Source organism: Salminus brasiliensis, chromosome 4, assembly GCF_030463535.1.
Source record: "Salminus brasiliensis chromosome 4, fSalBra1.hap2, whole genome shotgun sequence".
In the NCBI taxonomy this organism is placed as follows: domain Eukaryota; kingdom Metazoa; phylum Chordata; class Actinopteri; order Characiformes; family Bryconidae; genus Salminus; species Salminus brasiliensis.
Genome location: NC_132881.1, coordinates 48,305,519 through 48,330,428, shown reverse-complemented (window position 1 = coordinate 48,330,428; position 24,910 = coordinate 48,305,519). Strand labels below are relative to the sequence as shown.

Here is a 24,910-nt window from a genome sequence, read left to right as displayed (position 1 = left end):
TGTAGATTCTCACTGAAGGCATTAAAACTATGAATGAACACATGTGGAGTTATGTACTTAACAAAAAAAGGTAAAATAGTACATAACTCCACACGTGTTCATTGCTGTATATATATAATAAAATATTTTTTTTTAATTATGTATATCTATTTCACAACATCGGTACAGAACAATATATAAAATACAAACTCTCGTAGAGTATGTCACAAATACAAGCCAAGGGGGTGCAAAGTATGCCAAAAAAAAAAAAAAAAAGAAAATTGCATTGATGCATCAATATCTGATTTTATCATCTGGTCTTGTTTTAATACACAAAAAGGCTCCATTTACTTACTCTACCCTACTTCAGGCTATATTCGAAGAGTTACATTCCAAATCACATTATGGAATTACATAAAAATTGTACTACTAAAAAAACTACACATTCTTCTGTAGATAATATGTTACTATGTTATTACTTGTATAAATATTTGTAAATTCCTTGTGTGCGTAATTTCTTTTCATGTTTCTTGTTTAAATGGCATTTAATGCATTTTTCAAAAGGACATTCATATATTAAAAAAGAAACTGCTAAAATATAAGACTTTATATTATGGCTCGTCTACTGATCGATGAGCCATAACAATAATGATTTATGTTTTTTAATGCATGAATAATGACAATTGTAAAGAATGAGTCATAGATGTTTATTTTTGAGGGCTGTTTAATACTGCAGGTACATTTAAATAAGCACTTTTAAACTAAAAGTAAAAAATTACTAATAAAATTAAAACTAAAAGTTTAAAAGTACTGAAGGTAGTTTTAGGAATACAATCCACTACACTGATAATGCAAATCTTCTGTTGTACATTGAAATTCAGCTCAGAAAGGCATGCAGATATATGCTCAATATTTGCTCTTTGTATTGCTCTATAGGTAAAGAGTACAGTGCAGCTCTGCAGTGGCGTAGCCAGCCTGTGATGGAGCCGACATACCGCTCCGCCGCTCATAACTCAGCCACCTGTAGTTAGACTGGCTACTTCTAACTGAGGTCAATTCAGTGCCTTTAGCTGTTCCACTGTTCTGAGCTGCTCAGTCCAATCACACAACACGCCAGTCGCCCGCCTGCGTTGCCATGCAACAGACTTCCAGCATCTCCTCCACGGCCCAGGTCGTCCTCCTTCTCGTGAATAACAACAGCCCGGCCTAGCACTGAGAGGCCACCGAAGAGCGTGGCCTCGGAATCCAGTGAGCGACGAATTTTCCCATTCCGAGGAACAAAATTCCCAAAATCTCCTGGATGGTAGGGGTGGTTGGTACCAAAGGGGTTGTAATGCCCACCAGTGGAGGTGCAGCCTTTGCTTAGGTCACCGTACTGGTGGATGTGAATGGCTCTGGGCTGAGGGTCCGACGCAGGAAGGCCGTGCAGCTTGAAGCGCAGGCTCAGCTTTCCCTCCGGGCCAGTTTGTTTAAACAGAACCTGTCCGTATACTTTCGGAGATCCAGGAGGCAGCTGAGTGTTGGGACGCATCCGACAGGAGGCGTAGAGTGACCCACTGAATGTTTGGTACTCGGGTGGGAAAGCCTCTCCTGACGTGGGGCTGCAAAACTGGCAACCGAGCAAGACCACCAGAAGGAGGGAATGCTGCAGGGGCTTCATTCTTCTAATTCCTGGAGAACAGAGAAAATTACATTAGATGTCCAAAAGTTTGTGGACACCCTTCAGCAATTCTTCTGAAATTAAATGTATTAAAGGAACAGTTCAGAAAAACATGAGATAAACATGAGAGGGTTGAATGACGAGCGATTTTAGGGGCGTGTCTACAGAGAGATGAGATGCCTGACAGCCTAAGTCTAGTGTTCGTTAGCAATGTTAGCCTAGCCTCTCCCGTGACATTAATACCACCTGTGTAATAAAGTGTTGGTCCCGCTGACCTGCTGATGCACAGACTCCACAAGACCTCATTAGCAGCAGATCCTTAAGTCCTGTAAGTTGGGAAGTGGGCGGGGCCTTGGTTGTCCTTCCTTGCAGCACTTTTGGTAGGTATTGACCACTGCATACCAGGAGGAACCCCCCACAAGACCTGATGCCTGATGATGTTCTGGAGATGTTCTGACCCGGTCATTGTCTAGAACATCACAGTTTGGTTCTAAACAAAGTGTCTTTGATGCTTGTCTATTTCCCTCACTGCCTGATATGTAGATCCACCCTCGAGCCACAGGATCCACTGTAGATCACCTGTAAGTGGTGTTAATGTTATGGCTGATTGGTGTAGATTTATGTTTAATATATTCAAATAAAATGTAAAAAAATCATAATGATGTATAGTATTTTAGTTCTCTCTCACTCTCATTTGCATAATAAATTTGCATATATCAGAGCTTTGATCCCCAAGAGACCTTGCCCTAACCCCGCCCTCCTCACCTAATAAGAATAGAAGCATGTTGTGCACCGTTTCCTAAAATGGTGCGAGCATGAAATTGGTGACAGTCTAAGTCCAGTATTAGTTAGCAACATTAGCCTAGCCTCTATTGCTTCTACATAAACTGAAGAAGCACTTGTCAGATACATGTGCTGATCGTGATCAATCATGAGAACAATCAGGAGATCAATCATGAGATCAATCATGAGAACAATCAGGAGATCAATCATGAGATCAATCAGGAGATCAATCAGGAGATCAATCAGGAGATCAATCAGGAAATCAATCATGATGATTTGATTTTGCATTGAACTGTTCCTTTAAACAACAACACAACCACACACACACAGCCACACACACACATGCACACACACACACACACACACACACAGAGTGGTGGGCATCCATTGCTGCGGCGCCCAGGGAGCAGAGAAGGTTAAGGGCCTTGCTCAAATGCCCAACAGTGCCGAGCCCAGGTATCGAACCCATAACCCTGACATCAATACCCGGGAGCTCCAACTGCTGAGCCACCGCTGCCCCACCAACAACAGCACAACAGAAATACACCAACTCTGAGGTTTTCATCATAATTACAGCGCTCAGTCTAACTGCTGCCACCCCAGTATTTATATCCGAAACAGTCTCTGGGGTGTTTAATCTTCCCTCTCATCTGAATTCTGTTTCCAGAACCCTGCACAACAATAAATAAGGTTTTGTGCATCACTTACACACACTTTCTTTATTTTTATTATTAGTATTATTATTATTAACACATAAGAATAATTACACAATAATAATGAATAAATGAGTAAAAGCTTTCAGTAGAGAAACCCTGTAAGAGTGTGTCAGTGTTGCCTGAGGCCGCTGACCCGCTGCAGTCTCTATAAACAGTAGTGTGCACTTATCTTAAGCCCTACGTGGAGAGGGCGTGTCCTGTTTCTATAGAAGTCCCCTCTGAGCCGGGCCTGAGTGAGAGTCTGTAAAGTTCGCCCACTTTTTAAAAGTGTGAGAAATGTGTAAAGTTCACCTTAATGGGCTGTTCAGTCCAGTGTCCAGTCCAGTGTCCAGTCCAGTGCTCGGCCCTGCTGTTCGGTGGGTTAATGTGCCTGCTGTTACAGAACTGCACTCCCTCCCTTCATGCTTTTATAACAAAGGGGCGTAAACAAGACCTCCAAACCCAAAAATGCAGACCCGGCAGCAGCCTGACTCGTGCCTGCCCCGGATCAAATTACACCCTGCCCTCCTGAGTGTTCCTCTGGGAGGATGATAATAATGCCATTAGAAAGAAACAGAGAAAGAACAGAACAGAAAAAGAAAACATCTATTACATCATCTATTACATCATATTATATAACTATTTAAATATAAAAAGATGTATATAGTGCTATAATATATTAAATATGATCAATTTTTTTAAATATAACACATTATATATACCCATATATAACATATAACCTGTATAATTTGTAATTATTGTAGTATTGTATTGTATTGTATAGTGTGTTATATAATTATATCATTTAAAGTATACCATAACTTATACTATTAATTTTGCAGATTATATTATGCTTTATAACATGTATATGATGTATATTTTATGAACATTTATGAACATTTATAATTTATGAACAATGTAACAAATATTTAAGTCAACATTTCTTATATATATTAAAAAATAATAAAAGGTTTTATAATGATGTATATTACTGAAGATTAATAAAATAAAAAGTGTAGTAGTGAAGTTATTTGCATAATAATATTGTGTATTGTGTATTTTGTTTGATGCAAATTACAAATAACTGAATGAAATTCGCAGAGTGTGTGTGTGTGTCTGTGTGTGTGTGTATATGTGTGTGTGTGAGTGTGTGTGTATATGTGTGTGTGAGTGTGTGTATGTATGTGTGTGTGTGTATGTGTGTGTGTATGTGTGTGTGTATGTATGTATGTGTGTCTGTGTGTGAGTGTGTGTGAGAGAGTGTGTGTGTGTGAGTGTGTGTGTGTATGTATGTATGTGTGTGTGTGTGAGAGTGTGTGTGTGTGAGTGTGTGTGTGTATATGTATGTGTGTGTGTGAGTGTGTGTGTGTATGTATGTGTGTGTGAGTGTGTGTATATGTGTGTGTCTGTGTGTGTGTGTGAGTGTGTGTATATGTGTGTGAGTGTGTGTGTATATGTGTGTGTGAGTGTGTGTATGTATGTGTGTGTGTGTATGTATGTATGTGTGTGTGTGTGTGAGTGTGTGTGTGAGAGTGTGTGTGTGTGAGTGTGTGTGTGTGAGTGTGTGTATGTATGTGTGTGTGTGTGTGAGTGTGTGTGTGTGAGTGTGTGTGTGTATGTATGTGTGTGTGTGTGAGTGTGTGTATATGTGTGTGTCTGTGAGTGTGTATATGTGTGTGTGAGTGTGTGTATATGTGTGTGTGTGTGAGTGTATGTATGTATGTGTGTGTGTGTGTGAGTGTGTGTGTATGTATGTATGTGTGGTGTGAGAGTGTGTGTGTGTGTGTATATGTGTGTGTATGTATGTGTGTGTGTGTGAGTGTGTGTGAGTGTGTGTGTGTGTGTTTGTGTGTGTATGTATGTATGTGTGTGTGTTTGTGTGTGTATGTATATGTATGTGTGTGTGTGTGTGTGTGTGTGTGTTTATAACCACGTATTTCACCTTTAAGCAGGACTCGCCTCACACAGTCCTGTCCCGCTCTTCAAAATAAAAGTCCCCGTCGCAGTGACACTACAGCGTGTGAACGCGGTGAGACTGAATGGTGCGGCTACAGCAGATCACAGCGACGAAAGCGTGAACATGTGATTTATCACCTAGTCTGGATTTAACACGAAGGACCAGAAGCACTTCTGAATCTCTACCCTACGACTCCATCAGGTTTGGACCTACTTGCTTCTTCTAAACCTCACTCTCAGCAAAAGGGGTTCTGTAAAGGGTTCTATGACATTATTTGTGGTTTATAGAATAATTTCTATAAATTATATACCAGGTTAGAACCATATACATTAACAAATCCATCAATGTGAAGAACTCACAAAGCACTAAGGCACACAAATGGTAACAACAGTTATTATTATTATTATTGTATACTTTTACATTTTGAATTAAAATTATTAAAATTATTAACAGACGTGTGTTATATATTAATATACTGCATTTGTAATATATTCACGTTATATATATAATATAAAATACATTGTGTAATAAAAGCTAAAAAAAATGATCAATCCAATAATTCAAGCCTGTTTGTGTGTTGATTGTCACTGGCAATCAATGTCAAACTGTTGAAATAGAATTACTTTTTTACATTAAATAAATATTTTGCATTAATCTTTAACCTAAACTTTCTGCCGGCAAATAAAGTGCGAACAGCCAATCCGTGTCCTCCAGCCAATGACGTAGCTCTCTCGTATTTGCATAACGTGTTTAGGGACTAAATACAAGCATTAAAGTATAAATACGATCATTATCACCAACAGGGAAAGTAACTGTATAATATTTCACTTTATTACGAACTCTTACAGATAAGAGCTGTAAAATTTAGAAGTCGGTACCTTACCCACCGTCACCCAAACACGAGGTCGACTGTTGTGGTATATATACGGAGCGTGGAAGCCTGTCGTACTGCGCATGCCTGAACACTTGCTGTCTAAGCTACTCGCTGAGAACTGAGATTCTCCCTGGAAGCTTAGGGGAAAGTCCCCGGACGCCGAGCAGAGATGCCCTGTGTGAACCGCAGGCGGCTCGCCTGTGGCGCGGATCCACTGCCAAGACGTCCCCGCTGAGGGACCGAGCAGAGCGCGGCAGGCTGCCTTCGTCCCAGTCCGAGATATGCAGGTACCAGTAATGCGACAGAACGGGGCTCATTCTCAGGATGTGCATGCTTTTGTGTTACTTTTGTAAATCTGTGTGACGTCACCCAACACATAAGACGTCATACAAAATACTACATAGAGCTGTGGGGCCCAAAATCCCTGGCAGCCCCCCCTGCATACACAGTGCAAATAGCAGTGATGAGAAAATGTCACATAAACATAACCATTATGTCCAAATATTTGTGGACACCCTTTTCAAACAATGCATTCAGCTTACTGGGTGCTTACTAAGTAGATGTGCAAATGCACACACACACACACACACACAGCTGGTCTAGTCCCTGTAGAGAAGAAGTACTGCCAATAGAATAGGACTCTCTGGAGCAGATCATCATCATGACCCTATTGGCTCCATGCTGCCTAATAATGCCAGGCGTGGGCTAGAGGGGTATAAAGCCCCCCAGCATTGAGGAGCTGTGGAGCAGTGGAAGAACTGTGCTCTCTGGAATGATGGTGATGGAGCTCCATCCAGCACTTTTGGACGGGATGAGTTGAGGAGCTAGGGGTGATGATGTGGGGTGGTGATGGTCATCATCAAACATCCTGACCTCACTAATGCACTTGTTGCTGAATGCAATCAAACATCTAGTAGAAAGAAGTCTTCTTCCCTGGACAGTAGAGACAGTCACTCCAACAATTTAATAGTCTTGATTTTAGAAGAAACAATGAATGAATGAATGAGCAGATGTCCCAATACTTTTGTCTCTTTAATATCAAGCTCTGATGCCACACTTGCCACACTTTTCTATGCATAACAATTTTTCGTCTCCCTCCAAAAACAGCCTCCAGATGAGTTTCACTGCTGGTTAAGATGGTTGACCATCTTAGCTCTTGACCAGCACAGGTTATGTTTTTGTTTGCGTTTGATGGTTGATTGTATACGTGACCAAATAGCCAACTAGTACAACCAAGCTGGTTGGCCAGGATGGCCAGCTTGTTTACCAGTGTAGGGTATGTGTTCACCTGGATGACCAGCTTGTTTACCAGTGTAGGGTATGTGTTCACCCGGATGACCAGCTCGTTTACCAGTGTAGGGTATGTTTTTACCTGGATGACCAGCTCGTTTACCAGTGTAGGGTATGTTTTCACCTGGATGACCAGCTCGTTTACCAGTGTAGGGTATGTGTTCACCTGGATGACCAGCTCGTTTACCAGTGTAGGGTATGTTTTCACCTGGATGACCAGCTCGTTTACCAGTGTAGGGTATGTGTTCACCTGGATGACCAGCTTGTTTACCAGTGTAGGGTATGTGTTCATCTGGATGACCAGCTTGTTTACCAGTGTAGGGTATGTTTTTACCTGGATGACCAGCTCGTTTACCAGTGTAGGGTATGTTTTCACCTGGATGACCAGCTCGTTTACCAGTGTAGGGTATGTGTTCACCTGGATGACCAGCTCGTTTACCAGTGTAGGGTATGTTTTCACCTGGATGACCAGCTCGTTTACCAGTGTAGGGTATGTGTTCACCTGGATGACCAGCTCGTTTACCAGTGTAGGGTATGTTTTCACCTGGATGACCAGCTCGTTTACCAGTGTAGGGTATGTGTTCACCTGGATGACCAGCTCGTTTACCAGTGTAGGGTATGTGTTCACCTGGATGACCAGCTCGTTTACCAGTGTAGGGTATGTGTTCACCTGGATGACCAGCTTGTTTACCAGTGTAGGGTATGTGTTCACCTGGATGACCAGCTCGTTTACCAGTGTAGGGTATGTGTTCACCTGGATGACCAGCTTGTTTACCAGTGTAGGGTATGTGTTCACCTGGATGACCAGCTCGTTTACCAGTGTAGGGTATGTGTTCACCTGGATGACCAGCTCGTTTACCAGTGTAGGGTATGTTTTCACCTGGATGACCAGCTCGTTTACCAGTGTAGGGTATGTGTTCACCTGGATGACCAGCTCGTTTACCAGTGTAGGGTATGTGTTCACCTGGATGACCAGCTCGTTTACCAGTGTAGGGTATGTGTTCACCTGGATGACCAGCTCGTTTACCAGTGTAGGGTATGTGTTCACCTGGATGACCAGCTTGTTTACCAGTGTAGGGTATGTGTTCACCTGGATGACCAGCTCGTTTACCAGTGTAGGGTATGTGTTCACCTGGATGACCAGCTCGTTTACCAGTGTAGGGTATGTGTTCACCTGGATGACCAGCTCGTTTACCAGTGTAGGGTATGTTTTCACCTGGATGACCAGCTTGTCAACCACTCTTTGATCATCGCTGAGATGAAACCAGCGACCAGCTGAACTGAATTGGACTTTCAGTAGTTGTTAATACAGACATGTGAAAATTCTGAATTCCTAAAAAGTCCAATCTAATGTTCTGGATCCAAACAGTCATCATAATACAATCATAATAATCTATAAATATCACTTAGAAACTTCTACTTTGATACTTTTGTGGCCAAAACAATGGTTAACAAAGGAAAACAACTGGGCTAGGACTCAGGCCTCATGGTAGTGCGTAGATATGAGCAGTATATTCAATTAATACTTTAGTAATTCTCAAAAAACAACTAAAAAATAGTCAATAACCCAACAACCAAATAAGTTACCAATAAACCAAGTCTCATTTATCTACAGTTACTGAAATACATCGATTCGAATCAGTTGGAATCGGAATCAGAGTCGATTCCCAGGCTTCCGGAATCGAACGACCATGGGGTTCCCTTTCCTGGAGAACACGGGCTCGGTTCCTGTGTTCAGCCGGACAGCGGTATATACCGACGTCTTAGAAGCCATGTATCGTTTAATTCCCCCACTCTCGCACTCAATAGTCCGCAATAAACAGCGACGAGCGCAAAATGATCCGAACAGCGCCGAGTTAAACTGACCACAAGCCTCCGAAAGCGAAGTTAAGGAAGTTAGAGAAGTACTTACGCATCCGTTGCGCTGACTACGGGAGTAGCCAATCACAGTGCAGAATCGGATCTACTAGCGGCTGGTTCTAACCAATCGGTGCGCGCAGTACGAGCTCTCGTCCAATCGCAGCGCTGGGAAGGCGGGAGCTTTTCGGAAAACGGGTGGGGAACAGACAGACGAGGCGGGCGCGCCATTTGCTGCTTTTGCTTTGAATGGCTGGCTCCGCGCACGCGCACGGGGGTCAGTTTTTGTTTTAAGGGAGTTCATGGCAGCCGGAGACCGAATTTATCCGCTTTAAAACCCAACCCTATGCGCCGAAAATCCCCGGGATCTTTTTTACGCTTCGCCGTCGTCTAGTCGACGTTTTTGGATGCATTGTTATCACGATGTTAGGGCATTATGCGAACGTGGAGAAGGCGCAGCTCGTGAGCTACGTGGAGGATTATTTGGAGTGTGTGGAGTCGCTTCCTCTGGACATACAGAGAAACGTTTCTCTCCTGCGAGAAATCGACACCAAATATCAAGGTAGGGGATCTGCAAACGTTTAAAAACGTGCCCTTTCCGTGTTTGTCCGCTCACGTGCTGAAAATACACCCTGCTCCTACACCCTGCTGCTGCTGCTGCTGCTGCTGCTGCTGCCCCCTTCCCCCTGTCTAGCACCTTTCCCTCGATGTGCATTCGACCCCATGGCCGAGCTGGCTCATTTAGCTAGCTGGATAAGTTCATTTGCAAGGGGTCCAGCTTCAGGTGGTGTCTCTACACCCTTCCCCATCTCCCCCCCTGTGCTCCAGCCCTCATTCTGCCCTCTCACAGTCAGCCATTTTGGCCTGAGTCTCCCTTCCTCTGCTCTGGGGCTTCTTATTAGACTTCTCAAAGCAGCCACAGTGGTGTAATAAAGCCAGCTACTGCCCCTAAATCCACTGGGACGCTAAGCTGGGGTGCTGTTTGAGCTTGCAGGGTCCTGTGTCCTGTGTGTGTGTCCTAACTGAAGACCCGTCTGGGACTTTTGGACCCTCTGTGGGTGATCTGCACTGGTTTGTTGGTAGTGGTGAAGCTCAGCAATGTAGATTTAGCAGAATTGATGAAGCTTGATGAAGCTGGGTTTATTTATAGGTCCAATAAGATGCTTACAACCACCTCCCCCTACACTGATCACCCCCCTATAATTAAAATCATCATCAATAATGAGAAACTGAGAAAGTCTATGACCATGCTACAGCACCCCTGGACCCGAGAGCCCAACAGGGGCAGCCTAGAGGAGCTGGGTGTTGTGATCAATCTCAACCATGTGATCAATAACCTAAGGTTCTATCCAAGATATTAGGACTCTCCTGTTACATGAGACCACCAGTGCTGGAATTGGCTATGCTGAGTGATGGGGAGAAGATGAAGGAGGGTCTTCCTATCCACCCATAGAGAGAAAGAGAGAGGTGTTATGGTTGGCTGTGGCATCACCTACACACACTCCTGATTACTGGTCCAACGCTTAGACGCTCACTCCGGTTGGGAGCATCCGATTCGCACATCGCTCTCGGCCTTACTCCTTGTTTGAATAGTCCGATGCAGTTTATTTGCCAATGCTCGAACGATGCTATTGATGAGCCGTCTGAGTGGCTTTGAGGTGTATTTAATGAGTTTAGGGAATTTAAGAACTTGGATGTAAGTTAAAGCTGGATGTCTGATTGATGTGGCGCCGGTAAATAAAGAAGGAATCCAATCCAGCTAATTTTTAGTCAGTACTGGTGCAAGAAAATCTTGTATCATGCCATCTCTAGCATCTACATGGGACCATCCAGCTTGATTATTTCCAATAATAATAATAATAATAATAATAATGTTTTTTTCTCCCTCTCAGAAATCCTAAAGGAAGTGGATGATGTGTACGAGAAGTACAAGAAGGAGTCGGATGGAGCTCAGAGAAAGCGCCTCCAGATGCAACTCCAGCGTGCTCTCATCAGCAGCCAGGAGCTGGGCGACGAGAAGATCCACGTGGTCACTCAGATGATGGAGCTGGTGGAGAACCGCTCTCGGCAGATGGAGGCCCACTCGCCGTGCTTCTTGGAGCCGGGAGATCCCGAGCGGTCTGCCGAAAAGGTGCGGCACGAGACGGGCAGCAGCTCTGCCAACGTCGTGTCTGAGCGCTCGTCGTCCCGCCGGCCGCGGCGACACCGGAACAGCGAGAGCCGCGACTCTTGCCTCGGAGCCAACGGGGCGCTGGAGGACTTGTGCGACGAGCCGGCCCAGCAGCCCCGTGAGAAGAAGTCCAAATCGGCCAAGAAGAAGAAGCGGTCCAAAGCCAAGCAGGAACGCGAAGCGTCGCCGGTGGAGTTCACCATCGACCCCAACGAGCCCACCTACTGCCTGTGCGAGCAGGTGTCCTACGGAGAGATGATCGGCTGCGACAACGAGCAGTGCCCCATCGAGTGGTTCCACTTCTCCTGCGTCGGACTCACCTACAAACCCAAGGGCAAGTGGTACTGTCCCAAGTGCAGGGGGGACAGCGAAAAGACCATGGACAAAAGCACAGAGCGGCCGAAGAAGGACCGAAGGTCCAGGTAGTGCCTCGACAGGGGGGAGTAGAGTCATGCTCTTTGAGATGTTAGGCCTATAAGAATTAGCCTGGAACCGTCTAGGGCTGCACAATACGGACTGAGGAACCAGGGATGCACCCATCTGGGAATCGTGGGCCGATATTGATTAGTAAAATTAAAATAAGGAAGATTAATAAAGTGCAGATACTTGAGTATCTCTTCACCTATGGCCATCATCAGATATCTGTCTACTACTGATCTATTATAAGGCGATTATCTGCTGATAGCGATGCGATTCTGACGTCACCGCGCATCCCGACGAATAACGCATTGCTGCACATTACGATTGCGATAAATTCCAGAACTGATTTTGCAGAGTTTCACAGTTTTCCCTGGAATACCACAGCTCCTGTTCCGACCCACACTGTTCCCTCGTACTTCATTAAGATATTAAGAAGAGAAGCTTTCTTCTCGGCCGATATTGGTCAGATTTTTCTTATCCGCACGTTTTACGGAACTTTGCTGGCCATGGTATCACCTGCAGGTCATTTAACAAGCGGCTTAGCGCCTCGTCCCACCTTTAAATGAATAAGACTATAAAAATGCCTTCAGATATGTGAAAACTAGGGATGGGCCGACATGCCGATGCTGATATCCGATATTTTCAGCATGCATATCATGCACATTATAAAAAGATTGACATTGGGGCTAAATCTATCCACGGCCTTTTTTTTTTGGCGTAATAAATATGATCAAATATCGCAATTCCAATTTAAACATCCGTCAAATCTTAATGTACATTTTTTCCTTTTTTTTTTATTTAAGAACAATATCTGCCGATGTGAATCGATTTCCTATATTATCGTGCCCCATGGTAAAAAAAATAAACTAAACTAAACTAGTGCCAAACTTGACTTGGCGCTTATTTAATTATACGAACAGCTCAGTTACAGGTGGGCAGTATGATATGATAAATATGACAGTACTTCATCATTTAGTCAATATTTCACTTGGTGCACTAAACCCAGTTCTCCAGAACTGGTTCTGCTCTCTCTCCACTAAGGCATGCAGTTGTCCAGTGTTCAAGAAGTGCTGACGATATCCATGATATAACCAGAAAAGCAGGCTGTGATGCAGTTCATCACCATAATGATGAATGTCTTCGCATCGGCCAGCCTGAGTCTCAGTTCAGGTCAGGATGCTGATAGAAGAGCGTAGGCGGTATCGTGGGAGGTCAGTATTGTGAGAATGAGATAATGAGATATTGTGCAGCCCTAGTTCAAACCATCCTGGGTCTTTTTAGGCTTTTACTTTTTTCAATCGACAGATTGAGTCTGGCCTTACACCAGTATGGAGCCATCAGTGCGTACAGTCTTGTGCAAAAGTATGGACACCCCTTGTAAAATGATGTGTTGATTTTCTAAGTGTAAATAAGTCACATCCTCAACACTCTTTATTAAAAAAATTATAATAATGATAAAAACATGGTTCTTTAGACATTTAAAATGCTCTGATGAAACCGAACCATCACTTGATGTAAGGGTTCCTTCGCAATTTAAACGTTCTACAGACTCTCAATTACAGACATGCTTCTTCTGTGGAACTGCAGAGGTTTTTTGAGTGTACAGAGACCAACTTTTGCACATTTTTGAACAGTTACTGATGCTGAAAATTATTTGACGTGTGCAAAAGTAAAGCCACACAAATTAATTCAATGTTAAGTTTTATTTTTGCAAATCTGTTTAATTCAGTATAAATAAACAAACTGTTGAAAATTTGCAAATTTGATTTTTTTTAATCTCTTATTTACACAGTGTTGTTTGAACAGGTGTGCCCAAACTTTTGCATAAGACTGTACAGCTGCATCATTAGTATCTAAATCAAGAGTTTCAGGAAGGCTTTCGTGCCTTGTGTTTGCACACTTGTATGGTTTGCTGTGCCTGTAGCCCTGAACACAGTTTATTTGTGGGTGGTGAAAGGGCCCCTGATTGACCTGTCCAGGCTCCGCCCACTGATGCTAGTTTAGACAAGCCTATCAGAACGCTGATAACCTAACGGCCGATCAATATGGTGTAATTCTGCGCTGTCTGTCTGGACTGTGCTGTTTGACGCCATGCTAATAATGTCTCAGTTACACAACCTAGCCTAGCCTAGCCTACCTAACAGAGTGGTGTTTCTATAAACATCTGTGTTTTGACCCGAGTGAATGGGTTTCTCTTTAGACTGAATGGGATCTTCAGCTTGTCTAACAGTTGGCAATAGTTGCTAAGCACAAAGGCATTTGTGGGTGGAGCCTGGAGAGGCCGATTTTAGTAAGGCCGGAGTGAGTCTGTGTATGAAAACGGTGAAAACGTGAAAGCTCATCAGATCCAGTATGTATTTGTGTTTATTCCAGGCTACTTAAGACAGGGCTTTGTGCAGGACGGTGGACCAGCTTTTAGAAAACAACTCGTCGAGAGTTTCTCCTGATGCACTTAGCCCAAACGTGATCACACCGGTGCTGTTTCTCGCTAAAACAAACAAACAAACAAACAAACAAAAAAAAACACACTTCAAGGTGAGCAACGCTGATGCTTCACGGACCTTGAAAAGACTGGTGTTCAGAATACTGCCATCGATATTTGTAAGATATTGGTAAAGATATTTTTCAAACTTTATTTTTTCATTTTATCGTATGTTGTGTTGCAAACGAAGTCAATATGCGAGGAGTCATCGGACACGGCGGAGTGTAACAGACACATGATCAGAATGCACAGGGTTTGATGATTATAACCACATTTCCTTTTTTTCTATTTTTATTTCATTTCATGTGTCGACACAAATATGGAAACTTCATTTTCCAAATGTCTTCCAGTGAGCGAGATCGTTGCTTTTGTTTATGTGTCTGGTGTAATGTTTTTGTTAAATTGACCTTTTTTCCCTTCTTTTTAAAGTTTCATGTATTTAAATAAACCTGTGCCTATGTCTCTAATGAGCTTTAATTATGATTATTGTATTTATTATTTATGGTACAGAAGCTGCATATGATGCAATGCTAGATACAGCGTCAGACGCAAAATATTGAAGCCTTGAGTTCTGATCTGATCTTCTGTAAAAACTAGCTCACTTTAAAGCAGCATTATGTAGCAGTTTTAGCTTACTTTGCTAAGTCATGCTGATGCTCCACTGACTGGAACAGGGAGAACGGCGTCTCCGTCATTCCCACTCCGGGCCGGAGCGCTGCTGCTGCTACTGCACTATGGAGGTTTGGTGGTGGAGCTGCAGGAGGAGAACCTCTCTCCAGAACTGCTGCTGTGTAACGCTCCGTAACCCATAGAGTCATATTAGTGTAAAATCCTGTAGTATTACTCTACTGCCTCAGCCCACATGCTGCTCCACCTTCAGATCAAGCTTCTGGAGCTTCTCTCAGCTTGTCCAGAAATGCATGTGAAAAGCGTGTCCATGCGCTTGTGTTCAGAGCTTGAAGCATGATTTGTATTTACTGGTGGAAAAGTGAATTACACCCCCCGCCCCCCAAAAAGAAGCATGTGGGCTGAGGCGGTAGAGTAATACTACAGGATTTTACACTAATATGACTTTATGGGTTAGCTAATGTAACAGAGTTGGCACCCTCCAGCTGTGGTGGCATTGTGTGATGGGGCAGATAGATACTGGGTAAATAATTGGGCAAAAATATTTAAAAATATTTAAAATCTGCTGTCAGAAGAAACTCCTAGTATAATTAAAAATCACATGATGTGTTTTGTGTTATATAAGTACTGATTTCACAGTGTTTCCAGATAAGCACATTATTATGGGTGATATGGTTCAAAATCTATATTCATTGTGGTTTTTTCATGCAGACAAAATTCCCCAGTATTTACAGACATGATAAATGTTATCTAATTACGGTTTCATCACATTTTAATTACTTGCATATAATTTCATAGCAGTTACTGAATAAAGCAGCTAATATTTACATACATTTAAGGCATTTAGACGACGCTCTTCTCCAGAGTTCTTACAGAAGAGCTTCACTGTTTACTGAAGAAGAAGCTCAGCTAGTTTAAATAGACTCAAATTCAGATCCTCTAATCTTAGACTCTACTAAACACAAGTCAATAGGTCAAGGAGACCATAATACTCTCCTCTTCACCCAAGTCCTCTCAGAAGAGGAGGGTCTTCAGTCTGGGTTTGAGGACAGCGAGCGTTGGAGCTGTTCGGACACCCGGGGGAAGTTCACTCCACCAGCCAGCAGCCGGAGTCAGATAGAGCACAATAGGCTGAGACCTCTCGGGGTGGGTAGATGGCGCTCTCTCTCCTCTCATTACTCTTAAGCGATGGTGGTCTGCACAGATGTCTGTTAGCTGGTATGTTTGATTCAATAAAATAGTGATGTTGCCCAACCCCTATTAACAGTACAGTCATACTGCCCAGCTCTGCTGACCAGTGAATGAAAGCATAAGGTAGGTGTTCCTAATAAATTGGCCAGGGAGTGGAAGCAAAGGGTAGGGGTTTCTAATAAATTGGCCAGTGAGTGGAAGCACAAGGTCAGTGTTTCTAATAAAGTGGCCAGTGAGGGGAAGCACAAGGTAAGGGTTTCTAATAAAGTGGCCAGTGAGTGGAAGCACAAGGTAAGGGTTTCTAATAAAGTGGCCAGTGAGTGGAAGCACAAGGTAGGGGTTTCTAATAAAGTGGCCAGTGAGTGGAAGCACAAGGTCAGTGTTTCTAATAAAGTGGTCAGTGAGAGAAAGCACAAGGTCAGTGTTTCTAATAAAGTGGCCAGTGAGTGGAAGCACAAGGTAGGGGTTTCTGATAAAGCAGGTGATTGTTGTATATCAGCAGTTATTTGAGCTGAGGAGATGCACTGCTGCCTGCAGATGGCAGTAAAAGCAAGTCTTTTGCTCAGTGAAAATCTCTGTTTTTAGAGCTGCAAATATTGGAATCTAGAGTCTGATATGTCTTGTTCACAAGATACTAGTTTCTAATAAAGTGGCCAGTGAGAGAAAGCACAAGGTAGGTGTTTCTAATAAAGTGGCCAGTGAGAGAAAGCACAAGATACTAGTTTCTAATAAAGTGGCCAGTGAGAGAAAGCACAAGTTAGGGGTTTCTAATAAAGTGGCCAGTGAGAGAAAGCACAAGTTAGGGGTTTCTAATAAAGTGGCCAGTGAGAGAAAGCACAAGTTAGGGGTTTCTAATAAAGTGGCCAGTGAGAGAAAGCACAAGTTAGGTGTTTCTAATAAAGTGGCCAGTGAGAGAAAGCACAAGATACTAGTTTCTAATAAAGTGGCCAGTGAGAGAAAGCACAAGGTAGGTGTTTCTAATAAAGTGGCCAGTGAGAGAAAGCACAAGATACTAGTTTCTAATAAAGTGGCCAGTGAGAGAAAGCACAAGTTAGGGGTTTCTAATAAAGTGGCCAGTGAGAGAAAGCACAAGTTAGGGGTTTCTAATAAAGTGGCCAGTGAGAGAAAGCACAAGTTAGGTGTTTCTAATAAAGTGGCCAGTGAGAGAAAGCACAAGTTAGGGGTTTCTAATAAAGTGGCCAGTGAGAGAAAGCACAAGTTAGGTGTTTCTAATAAAGTGGCCAGTGAGAGAAAGCACAAGATACTAGTTTCTAATAAAGTGGCCAGTGAGAGAAAGCACAAGGTAGGTGTTTCTAATAAAGTGGCCAGTGAGAGAAAGCACAAGTTAGGTGTTTCTAATAAAGTGGCCAGTGAGAGAAAGCACAAGTTAGGGGTTTCTAATAAAGTGGCCAGTGAGAGAAAGCACAAGTTAGGTGTTTCTAATAAAGTGGCCAGTATGAGAAAGCACAAGTTAGGGGTTTCTAATAAAGTGGCCAGTGAGAGAAAGCACAAGTTAGGGGTTTCTAATAAAGTGGCCAGTGAGAGAAAGCACAAGTTAGGGGTTTCTAATAAAGTGGCCAGTGAGAGAAAGCACAAGTTAGGTGTTTCTAATAAAGTGGCCAGTGAGAGAAAGCACAAGATACTAGTTTCTAATAAAGTGGCCAGTGAGAGAAAGCACAAGGTAGGTGTTTCTAATAAAGTGGCCAGTGAGAGAAAGCACAAGTTAGGTGTTTCTAATAAAGTGGCCAGTGAGAGAAAGCACAAGTTAGGGGTTTCTAATAAAGTGGCCAGTGAGAGAAAGCACAAGTTAGGTGTTTCTAATAAAGTGGCCAGTGAGAGAAAGCACAAGATACTAGTTTCTAATAAAGTGGCCAGTGAGAGAAAGCACAAGGTAGGTGTTTCTAATAAAGTGGCCAGTGAGAGAAAGCACAAGTTAGGTGTTTCTAATAAAGTGGCCAGTATGAGAAAGCACAAGTTAGGGGTTTCTAATAAAGTGGCCAGTGAGAGAAAGCACAAGTTAGGGGTTTCTAATAAAGTGGCCAGTGAGAGAAAGCACAAGTTAGGGGTTTCTAATAAAGTGGCCAGTGAGAGAAAGCACAAGTTAGGGGTTTCTAATAAAGTGGCCAGTGAGAGAAAGCACAAGGTAGGTGTTTCTAATAAAGTGGCCAGTGAGAGAAAGCACAAGTTAGGGGTTTCTAATAAAGTGGCCAGTGAGAGAAAGCACAAGTTAGGTGTTTCTAATAAAGTGGCCAGTATGAGAAAGCACAAGTTAGGGGTTTCTAATAAAGTGGCCAGTGAGAGAAAGCACAAGTTAGGGGTTTCTAATAAAGTGGCCAGTGAGAGAAAGCACAAGTTAGGGGTTTCTAATAAAGTGGCCAGTGAGAGAAAGCACAAGATACTAGTTTCTAATAAAGTGGCCAGTGAGAGAAAGCACAAGGTAGGTGTTTCTAATAAAGTGGCCAGTGAGAGAAAGCACAAGTTAGGTGTTTCTAATAAAGTGGCCAGTGAGAGAAAGCACAAGTTAGGGGTTTCTAATAAAGTGGCCAGTGAGAGAAAGCACAAGTTAGGTGTTTCTAATAAAGTGGCCAGTGAGAGAAAGCACAAGATACTAGTTTCTAATAAAGTGGCCAGTGAGAGAAAGCACAAGGTAGGTGTTTCTAATAAAGTGGCCAGTGAGAGAAAGCACAAGTTAGGTGTTTCTAATAAAGTGGCCAGTATGAGAAAGCACAAGTTAGGGGTTTCTAATAAAGTGGCCAGTGAGAGAAAGCACAAGTTAGGGGTTTCTAATAAAGTGGCCAGTGAGAGAAAGCACAAGTTAGGGGTTTCTAATAAAGTGGCCAGTGAGAGAAAGCACAAGTTAGGGGTTTCTAATAAAGTGGCCAGTGAGAGAAAGCACAAGGTAGGTGTTTCTAATAAAGTGGCCAGTGAGAGAAAGCACAAGTTAGGTGTTTCTAATAAAGTGGCCAGTGAGAGAAAGCACAAGTTAGGTGTTTCTAATAAAGTGGCCAGTGAGAGAAAGCACAAGTTAGGGGTTTCTAATAAAGTGGCCAGTGAGAGAAAGCACAAGATAGGGGTTTCTAATAAAGTGGCCAGTGAGAGAAAGCACAAGTTAGGGGTTTCTAATAAAGTGGCCAGTGAGTGGAAGCACAAGTTAGGGGTTTCTAATAAAGTGGCCAGTGAGAGAAAGCACAAGTTAGGTGTTTCTAATAAAGTGGCCAGTGAGAGAAAGCACAAGTTAGGGGTTTCTAATAAAGTGGCCAGTGAGTGGAAGCACAAGTTAGGGGTTTCTAATAAAGTGGCCAGTGAGAGAAAGCACAAGTTAGGTGTTTCTAATAAAGTGGCCAGTGAGAGAAAGCACAAGTTAGGTGTTTCTAATAAAGTGGCCAGTGAGTGGAAGCACAAGGTAGAGGTTTCTAATAAAGTGGCCAGTGAGAGAAAGCACAAGGTAGGTGTTTCTAATAAAGTGGCCAGTGAGTGGAAGCACAAGTTAGGGGTTTCTAATAAAGTGGCCAGTGAGTGGAAGCACAAGTTAGGGGTTTCTAATAAAGTGGCCAGTGAGAGAAAGCACGAGTTAGGTGTTTCTAATAAAGTGGCCAGTGAGAGAAAGCACAAGTTAGGGGTTTCTAATAAAGTGGCCAGTGAGTGGAAGCACAAGTTAGGGGTTTCTAATAAAGTGGCCAGTGAGAGAAAGCATAAGTTAGGTGTTTCTAATAAAGTGGCCAGTGAGTGGAAGCACAAGGTAGGGGGTTCTAATAAAGTGGCCAGTGAGAGAAAGCACAAGGTAGGTGTTTCTAATAAAGTGGCCAGCTAGTGGAAGCACGAATTAGGGGTTTCTAATAAAGTGGCCAGTGAGTGGAAGCACGAATTAGGGGTTTCTAATAAAGTGGCCAGTGAGTGGAAGCACAAGGTAGGTGTTTCTAATAAAGTGGCCAGCTAGTGGAAGCACGAATTAGGGGTTTCTAATAAAGTGGCCAGTGAGTGGAAGCACGAATTAGGGGTTTCTAATAAAGTGGCCAGTGAGAGAAAGCACAAGTTAGGTGTTTCTAATAAAGTGGCCAGTGAGAGAAAGCACAAGTTAGGGGTTTCTAATAAAGTGGCCAGTGAGTGGAAGCACAAGTTAGGGGTTTCTAATAAAGTGGCCAGTGAGAGAAAGCACAAGTTAGGTGTTTCTAATAAAGTGGCCAGTGAGAGAAAGCACAAGTTAGGTGTTTCTAATAAAGTGGCCAGTGAGTGGAAGCACAAGGTAGAGGTTTCTAATAAAGTGGCCAGTGAGAGAAAGCACAAGGTAGGTGTTTCTAATAAAGTGGCCAGTGAGTGGAAGCACAAGTTAGGGGTTTCTAATAAAGTGGCCAGTGAGTGGAAGCACAAGTTAGGGGTTTCTAATAAAGTGGCCAGTGAGAGAAAGCACGAGTTAGGTGTTTCTAATAAAGTGGCCAGTGAGAGAAAGCACAAGTTAGGGGTTTCTAATAAAGTGGCCAGTGAGTGGAAGCACAAGTTAGGGGTTTCTAATAAAGTGGCCAGTGAGAGAAAGCATAAGTTAGGTGTTTCTAATAAAGTGGCCAGTGAGTGGAAGCACAAGGTAGGGGGTTCTAATAAAGTGGCCAGTGAGAGAAAGCACAAGGTAGGTGTTTCTAATAAAGTGGCCAGCTAGTGGAAGCACGAATTAGGGGTTTCTAATAAAGTGGCCAGTGAGTGAAAGCACGAATTAGGGGTTTCTAATAAAGTGGCCAGTGAGTGGAAGCACAAGGTAGGTGTTTCTAATAAAGTGGCCAGCTAGTGGAAGCACGAATTAGGGGTTTCTAATAAAGTGGCCAGTGAGTGGAAGCACGAATTAGGGGTTTCTAATAAAGTGGCCAGTGAGTGGAAGCACAAGGTAGGTGTTTCTAATAAAGTGGCCAGTGAGTGGAAGCACGAATTAGGGGTTTCTAATAAAGTGGGCAGCTAGTGGAAGCTCGAATTAGGGGTTTCTAATAAAGTGGCCAGTGAGTGGAAGCACAAGGTAGGGGTTTCTAATAAAGTGGCCAGTAAGTGGAAGCACAAGGTAGGGGTTTCTAATAAAGTGGCCAGTGAGTGGAAGCACAAGGTAGGGGTTTCTAATAAAGTGGCCAGTGAGTGGAAGCACAAGGTAGGGGTTTCTAATAAAGTGGCCAGTGAGTGGAAGCACAAGGTAGGGGTTTCTAATAAAGTGGCCAGTAAGTGGAAGCACAAGGTAGGGGTTTCTAATAAAGTGGCCAGTAAGTGGAAGCACAAGGTAGGGGTTTCTAATAAAGTGGCCAGTAAGTGGAAGCACAAGGTAGGGGTTTCTAATAAAGTGGCCAGTGCGCGTCAGCTGCCTGGTGATGTCTGGCTTTACATGTATCGGAGGAGACGTGTGTTAAGTCCTTACCATCCCTGCATTGCTGGTGCTAGGGGGAGCTACGGACGGGTGGGCTGATTGGCAGAACTAAAAAATTGGAGGGAAAAGAGAAAAAATGGACGAACCAATAACAAATCAGTGCTGATGTTAATGATTCCAAACTTTTGAACAGTATTTAAGTGTTTTATTAAAGAAGCTCTTAAAAAGAGTTCCACTGCTGTCGTTCGATCCCTTTCCAGTTCTGTATAGAACCTTAAAAGCGGGTTCTGTCATGTTTTCATATTAACGACAGAACAACGATTCCAAACTTTTGAACGATGTTATAGCTGTGTTGAAACATTACCCACACTGCATTGTGGTTCCTCTGTTTTAGGAGCGCCCCGTCTGAAGATTCAGAAGCTTCCCCCTTCGTTTGTGTGTCTTTCCCCCTGTTCTCAGATCAGCCTAACGCACAGAGGCCTTTACTCACTGTAAGAGACTAGCTCCCTGAGGAGACCCTGTTTGTGGGATTGTATGACAGTCGCTTGTTTATCCAAAACAACTGTAACCCTGTAGTCGTGGGGTCAGCGTCTGGAGAGAGGCGGTGTCATGATGACCAGAAGTCCTCACAAGAGGCAGTACCCCTGGGACGGGAAGCCGAAAGCAAACACTGAAGTATGGGTGCATACAGAGTACAGCTACAGTGAGGACAGAGGGACTAGAACAGTGTCCCAGTTATCATAACACCACTGTCCCGGGGTAAAGCTGGGCCTCATGGGGTTTGTTGCAATATCCATTGAGCTCCCTTACTCCCTACTGCCTGCATACAGGATTGTAAGAAAGATTAGGACACCCCAGGAGAACCTTTATCTTTACCGGACAGAGAACACCTGGACAAAGACCAGGACTTCAGGAACAATGTGCTTTGGACAGATGATCTTGAGCTCCCTCCTTTCACACCATCGTACAAATCTAACAGGTTTGGTCTCTTTCTGATCGACTCGGACTGTTGGATTCTTCTTGACTCAGCTTGAGGTTCTGCTGTTGGGCTGATCTTGCAAGGACGGTCTGATCTGGTCATGCTGGTCAGCTGTTCCTTTTGTAGATGATTTAGCGAACAGTGGAACGACGGCTGATCTCTAACTGTTCTGAGATCTGTTTAAACCCCTTCCATCTACAGACTCCTCCACAACATCTCCACCCTTCTTTCTAAAGGCCTCAGAGAGCTCTTGGATCTGATGATTACAGATGTTTCTGCAGGCGAGGGAGTTTAGTTAGATTACCTGCATCTCTCAGTGCTGACCACATGAAGATCAAACATCCAGATGTTTAAATAAGTTCAAAAAGACAGAGGTTTCCATGGGGTGTCCTAATTTTTTCACATGTCTTGACAGGCAAAACTCTAAATGGAACTTCATGATTCTTAAAATGCCAACCTCTATAGAACCTTTCCAAGAAGCATGCAAGTAGTTATTTGAGTTGTTATGGTTCCGTTTAGAACCTTTGCAGAACCCTTATAATGATTTATATATATATATGTATATATGTCTATATATATATCTATATCTATATCTATATATATATATATATATAGACATATATAGATATATAGATATAGATATATATATACATATACACCCTTATAATGATTAATATATATATGTATATATGTCTATATATATATATATATATATATATATATATATATATATATATAGACATATATACATATATCTATATATAGATATAGATATAGACATGTCTCTGTCTCTCTCTCTATATATATATATATATGGGTATAGTAGGGTATACTGTATATATATATATATATATATATATATATATATATATATTTATATATATATTCTTGCATTTAGCTTTCCACCCCGTCACGCCAACTTATTTTGCTGCATGATGTAACCTACTGTCACACTTGGTGACATCATGATGACGTGGTGACATCATTATTTGACCCCTTTAGAGGAGCCCAGTTCAAAAGTCGGTCAGTTTTGCGCTTATGTTGACAGCTTGTTGTTTTCGCCTTGGCCAGTTCCACCAATTATAGCAGTGTTTGTATATAATAAGTGTGTGTGTGGGTGTGTGTGTGTGTGTGGCATTGGAGTGAGTGAATCAGGCCCAGCAGTTTCACTGCTAGGTTAAAAATGGGTCCACCACCCAAAAATATCCAGAAACTGACCCCTGACTGTAGGTCTAGAGGATGTCTAGCACACACTGTCCACCAGCAGATGCTCTACAGGCTCTAACTGTAGACCAGCAAGGTGGAGCTTTAAGGGAGGGGTTTCTGATAAAGTGGCCGGGCCAAAGACGTTTCCATGGCAACCGATTTGTCAGCCAGACTGATGAGATGATTGGGAGGAATAGGGGAGGGCGGAGTCAGCTGAGTTTTGGGGGGCGGGGAAAGAGGAGTGAGTGAAGGATGACGTTGCTGAGAGGGAACTGCAGTACAGCAGCATCAGTCTGAGGAGCATCTCTCTCTCTCTCTCTCACACACACACACACACACACACACACACACACACTCACACACACACACACACACACACACTCTCTCACACACACACACACACACACACATTACAACACTGATTCACACTTCACTGGTACCCAGTTTCCACACCCAGCATTTCGCCACCAGCCAATCGCTGCACAGTGGGCGTGGTTTGTCAGAATACGGGTGGGCCCGTATTCCTCTCCTCTCACCTACCGGACTGCGGTGCACCGTGACCGGACGCCGATCCGTGCAGCTCGCCTCCTAACCCACCGTTTGATCTCAGCTTTGTTTTGGCTATTCGCCACGAGCGTTGACGCTACCGTCTGGCGCGCGGAGCCCGTCAGCGGGAATGCCGGAAAGCCGCGTGTCTCGACCGCGGACCTGAAGGAGGACGGACGGACGCACGGGTGCGTGAGGAGTCAGAGAGACCGAGACACCGCCACCGCCACTGTTCCTGCCGACCCTCGCGCAGACTGCTGATGATCATTACCGCTCTCATAAGCCAATAAGCGCGCTCGTGCTCTGAGACGCGTTCTAGAAGGCTTCGTTCAAAGAGAAAACGTTCTAGAACCCTTAACCGGCGCGTGCTTGTGCTAGAAAGCCTGCGTTCTAGAATGCTTGGCTGGCGCAGGCTTATGGTCTAGAACGCTTGGCTCGTGCGTACTGATGTAGAATGCTTAGGATCTTTGCGTACTTGCATACTAGGGTGCTCAGCTGCTGCGTACTTGCATACTAGGGTGCTCAGCTGCTGCGTACTTACATACTAGAAACTTAAGCTAGTGCGTACTTGCATACTAGAAAGTTCAGCTGGTGTGTACTTACATACTAGAAACTTAAGCTAGTGCGTACTTGCATACTAGAAACTTAAGCTAGTGCGTACTTGCATACTAGAAAGTTAAGATGAAGTGTACTTGCACACTAAAAAGTTAAGCTGGTGCGTACTACAGTGCCGACCTGGTGTGTACTTGCATACTAGAAAGTTAAGCTGGTGTGTACTTGCACACTTGAGTGGCGAGCTGGTGTGTACTTGCACACTTGAGTGGCGAGCTGGTGTGTACGTGCACACTAGAAAGTTCAG

At 43.4% G+C, this 24,910-nt stretch overlaps 2 protein-coding genes across 2 annotated transcripts; one reads left to right on the top strand and one right to left on the bottom strand.

Moving 5' to 3' along the window:
• Positions 1-662: 662 nt before the first annotated feature.
• On the bottom strand, positions 663-3,565 carry sod3b (superoxide dismutase 3, extracellular b). The gene is made up of 2 exons (XM_072677160.1): positions 3,430-3,565; positions 663-1,650 (listed from the first exon to the last, which is right to left on the bottom strand). Exon 2 carries the CDS (start codon positions 1,637-1,639, stop codon positions 1,046-1,048), a length of 594 nt encoding a protein of 197 aa, XP_072533261.1. The 5' UTR covers positions 1,640-1,650; positions 3,430-3,565; the 3' UTR covers positions 663-1,045.
• A 5,715-nt stretch (positions 3,566-9,280) lies between these two features.
• On the top strand, positions 9,281-14,634 carry ing2 (inhibitor of growth family, member 2). Its single transcript, XM_072677159.1, has 2 exons — positions 9,281-9,657; positions 10,988-14,634. The coding sequence occupies exons 1-2, from the start codon at positions 9,519-9,521 to the stop codon at positions 11,689-11,691; spliced, it is 843 nt and encodes a 280-aa protein (XP_072533260.1). The 5' UTR covers positions 9,281-9,518; the 3' UTR covers positions 11,692-14,634.
• Positions 14,635-24,910: the final 10,276 nt, after the last annotated feature.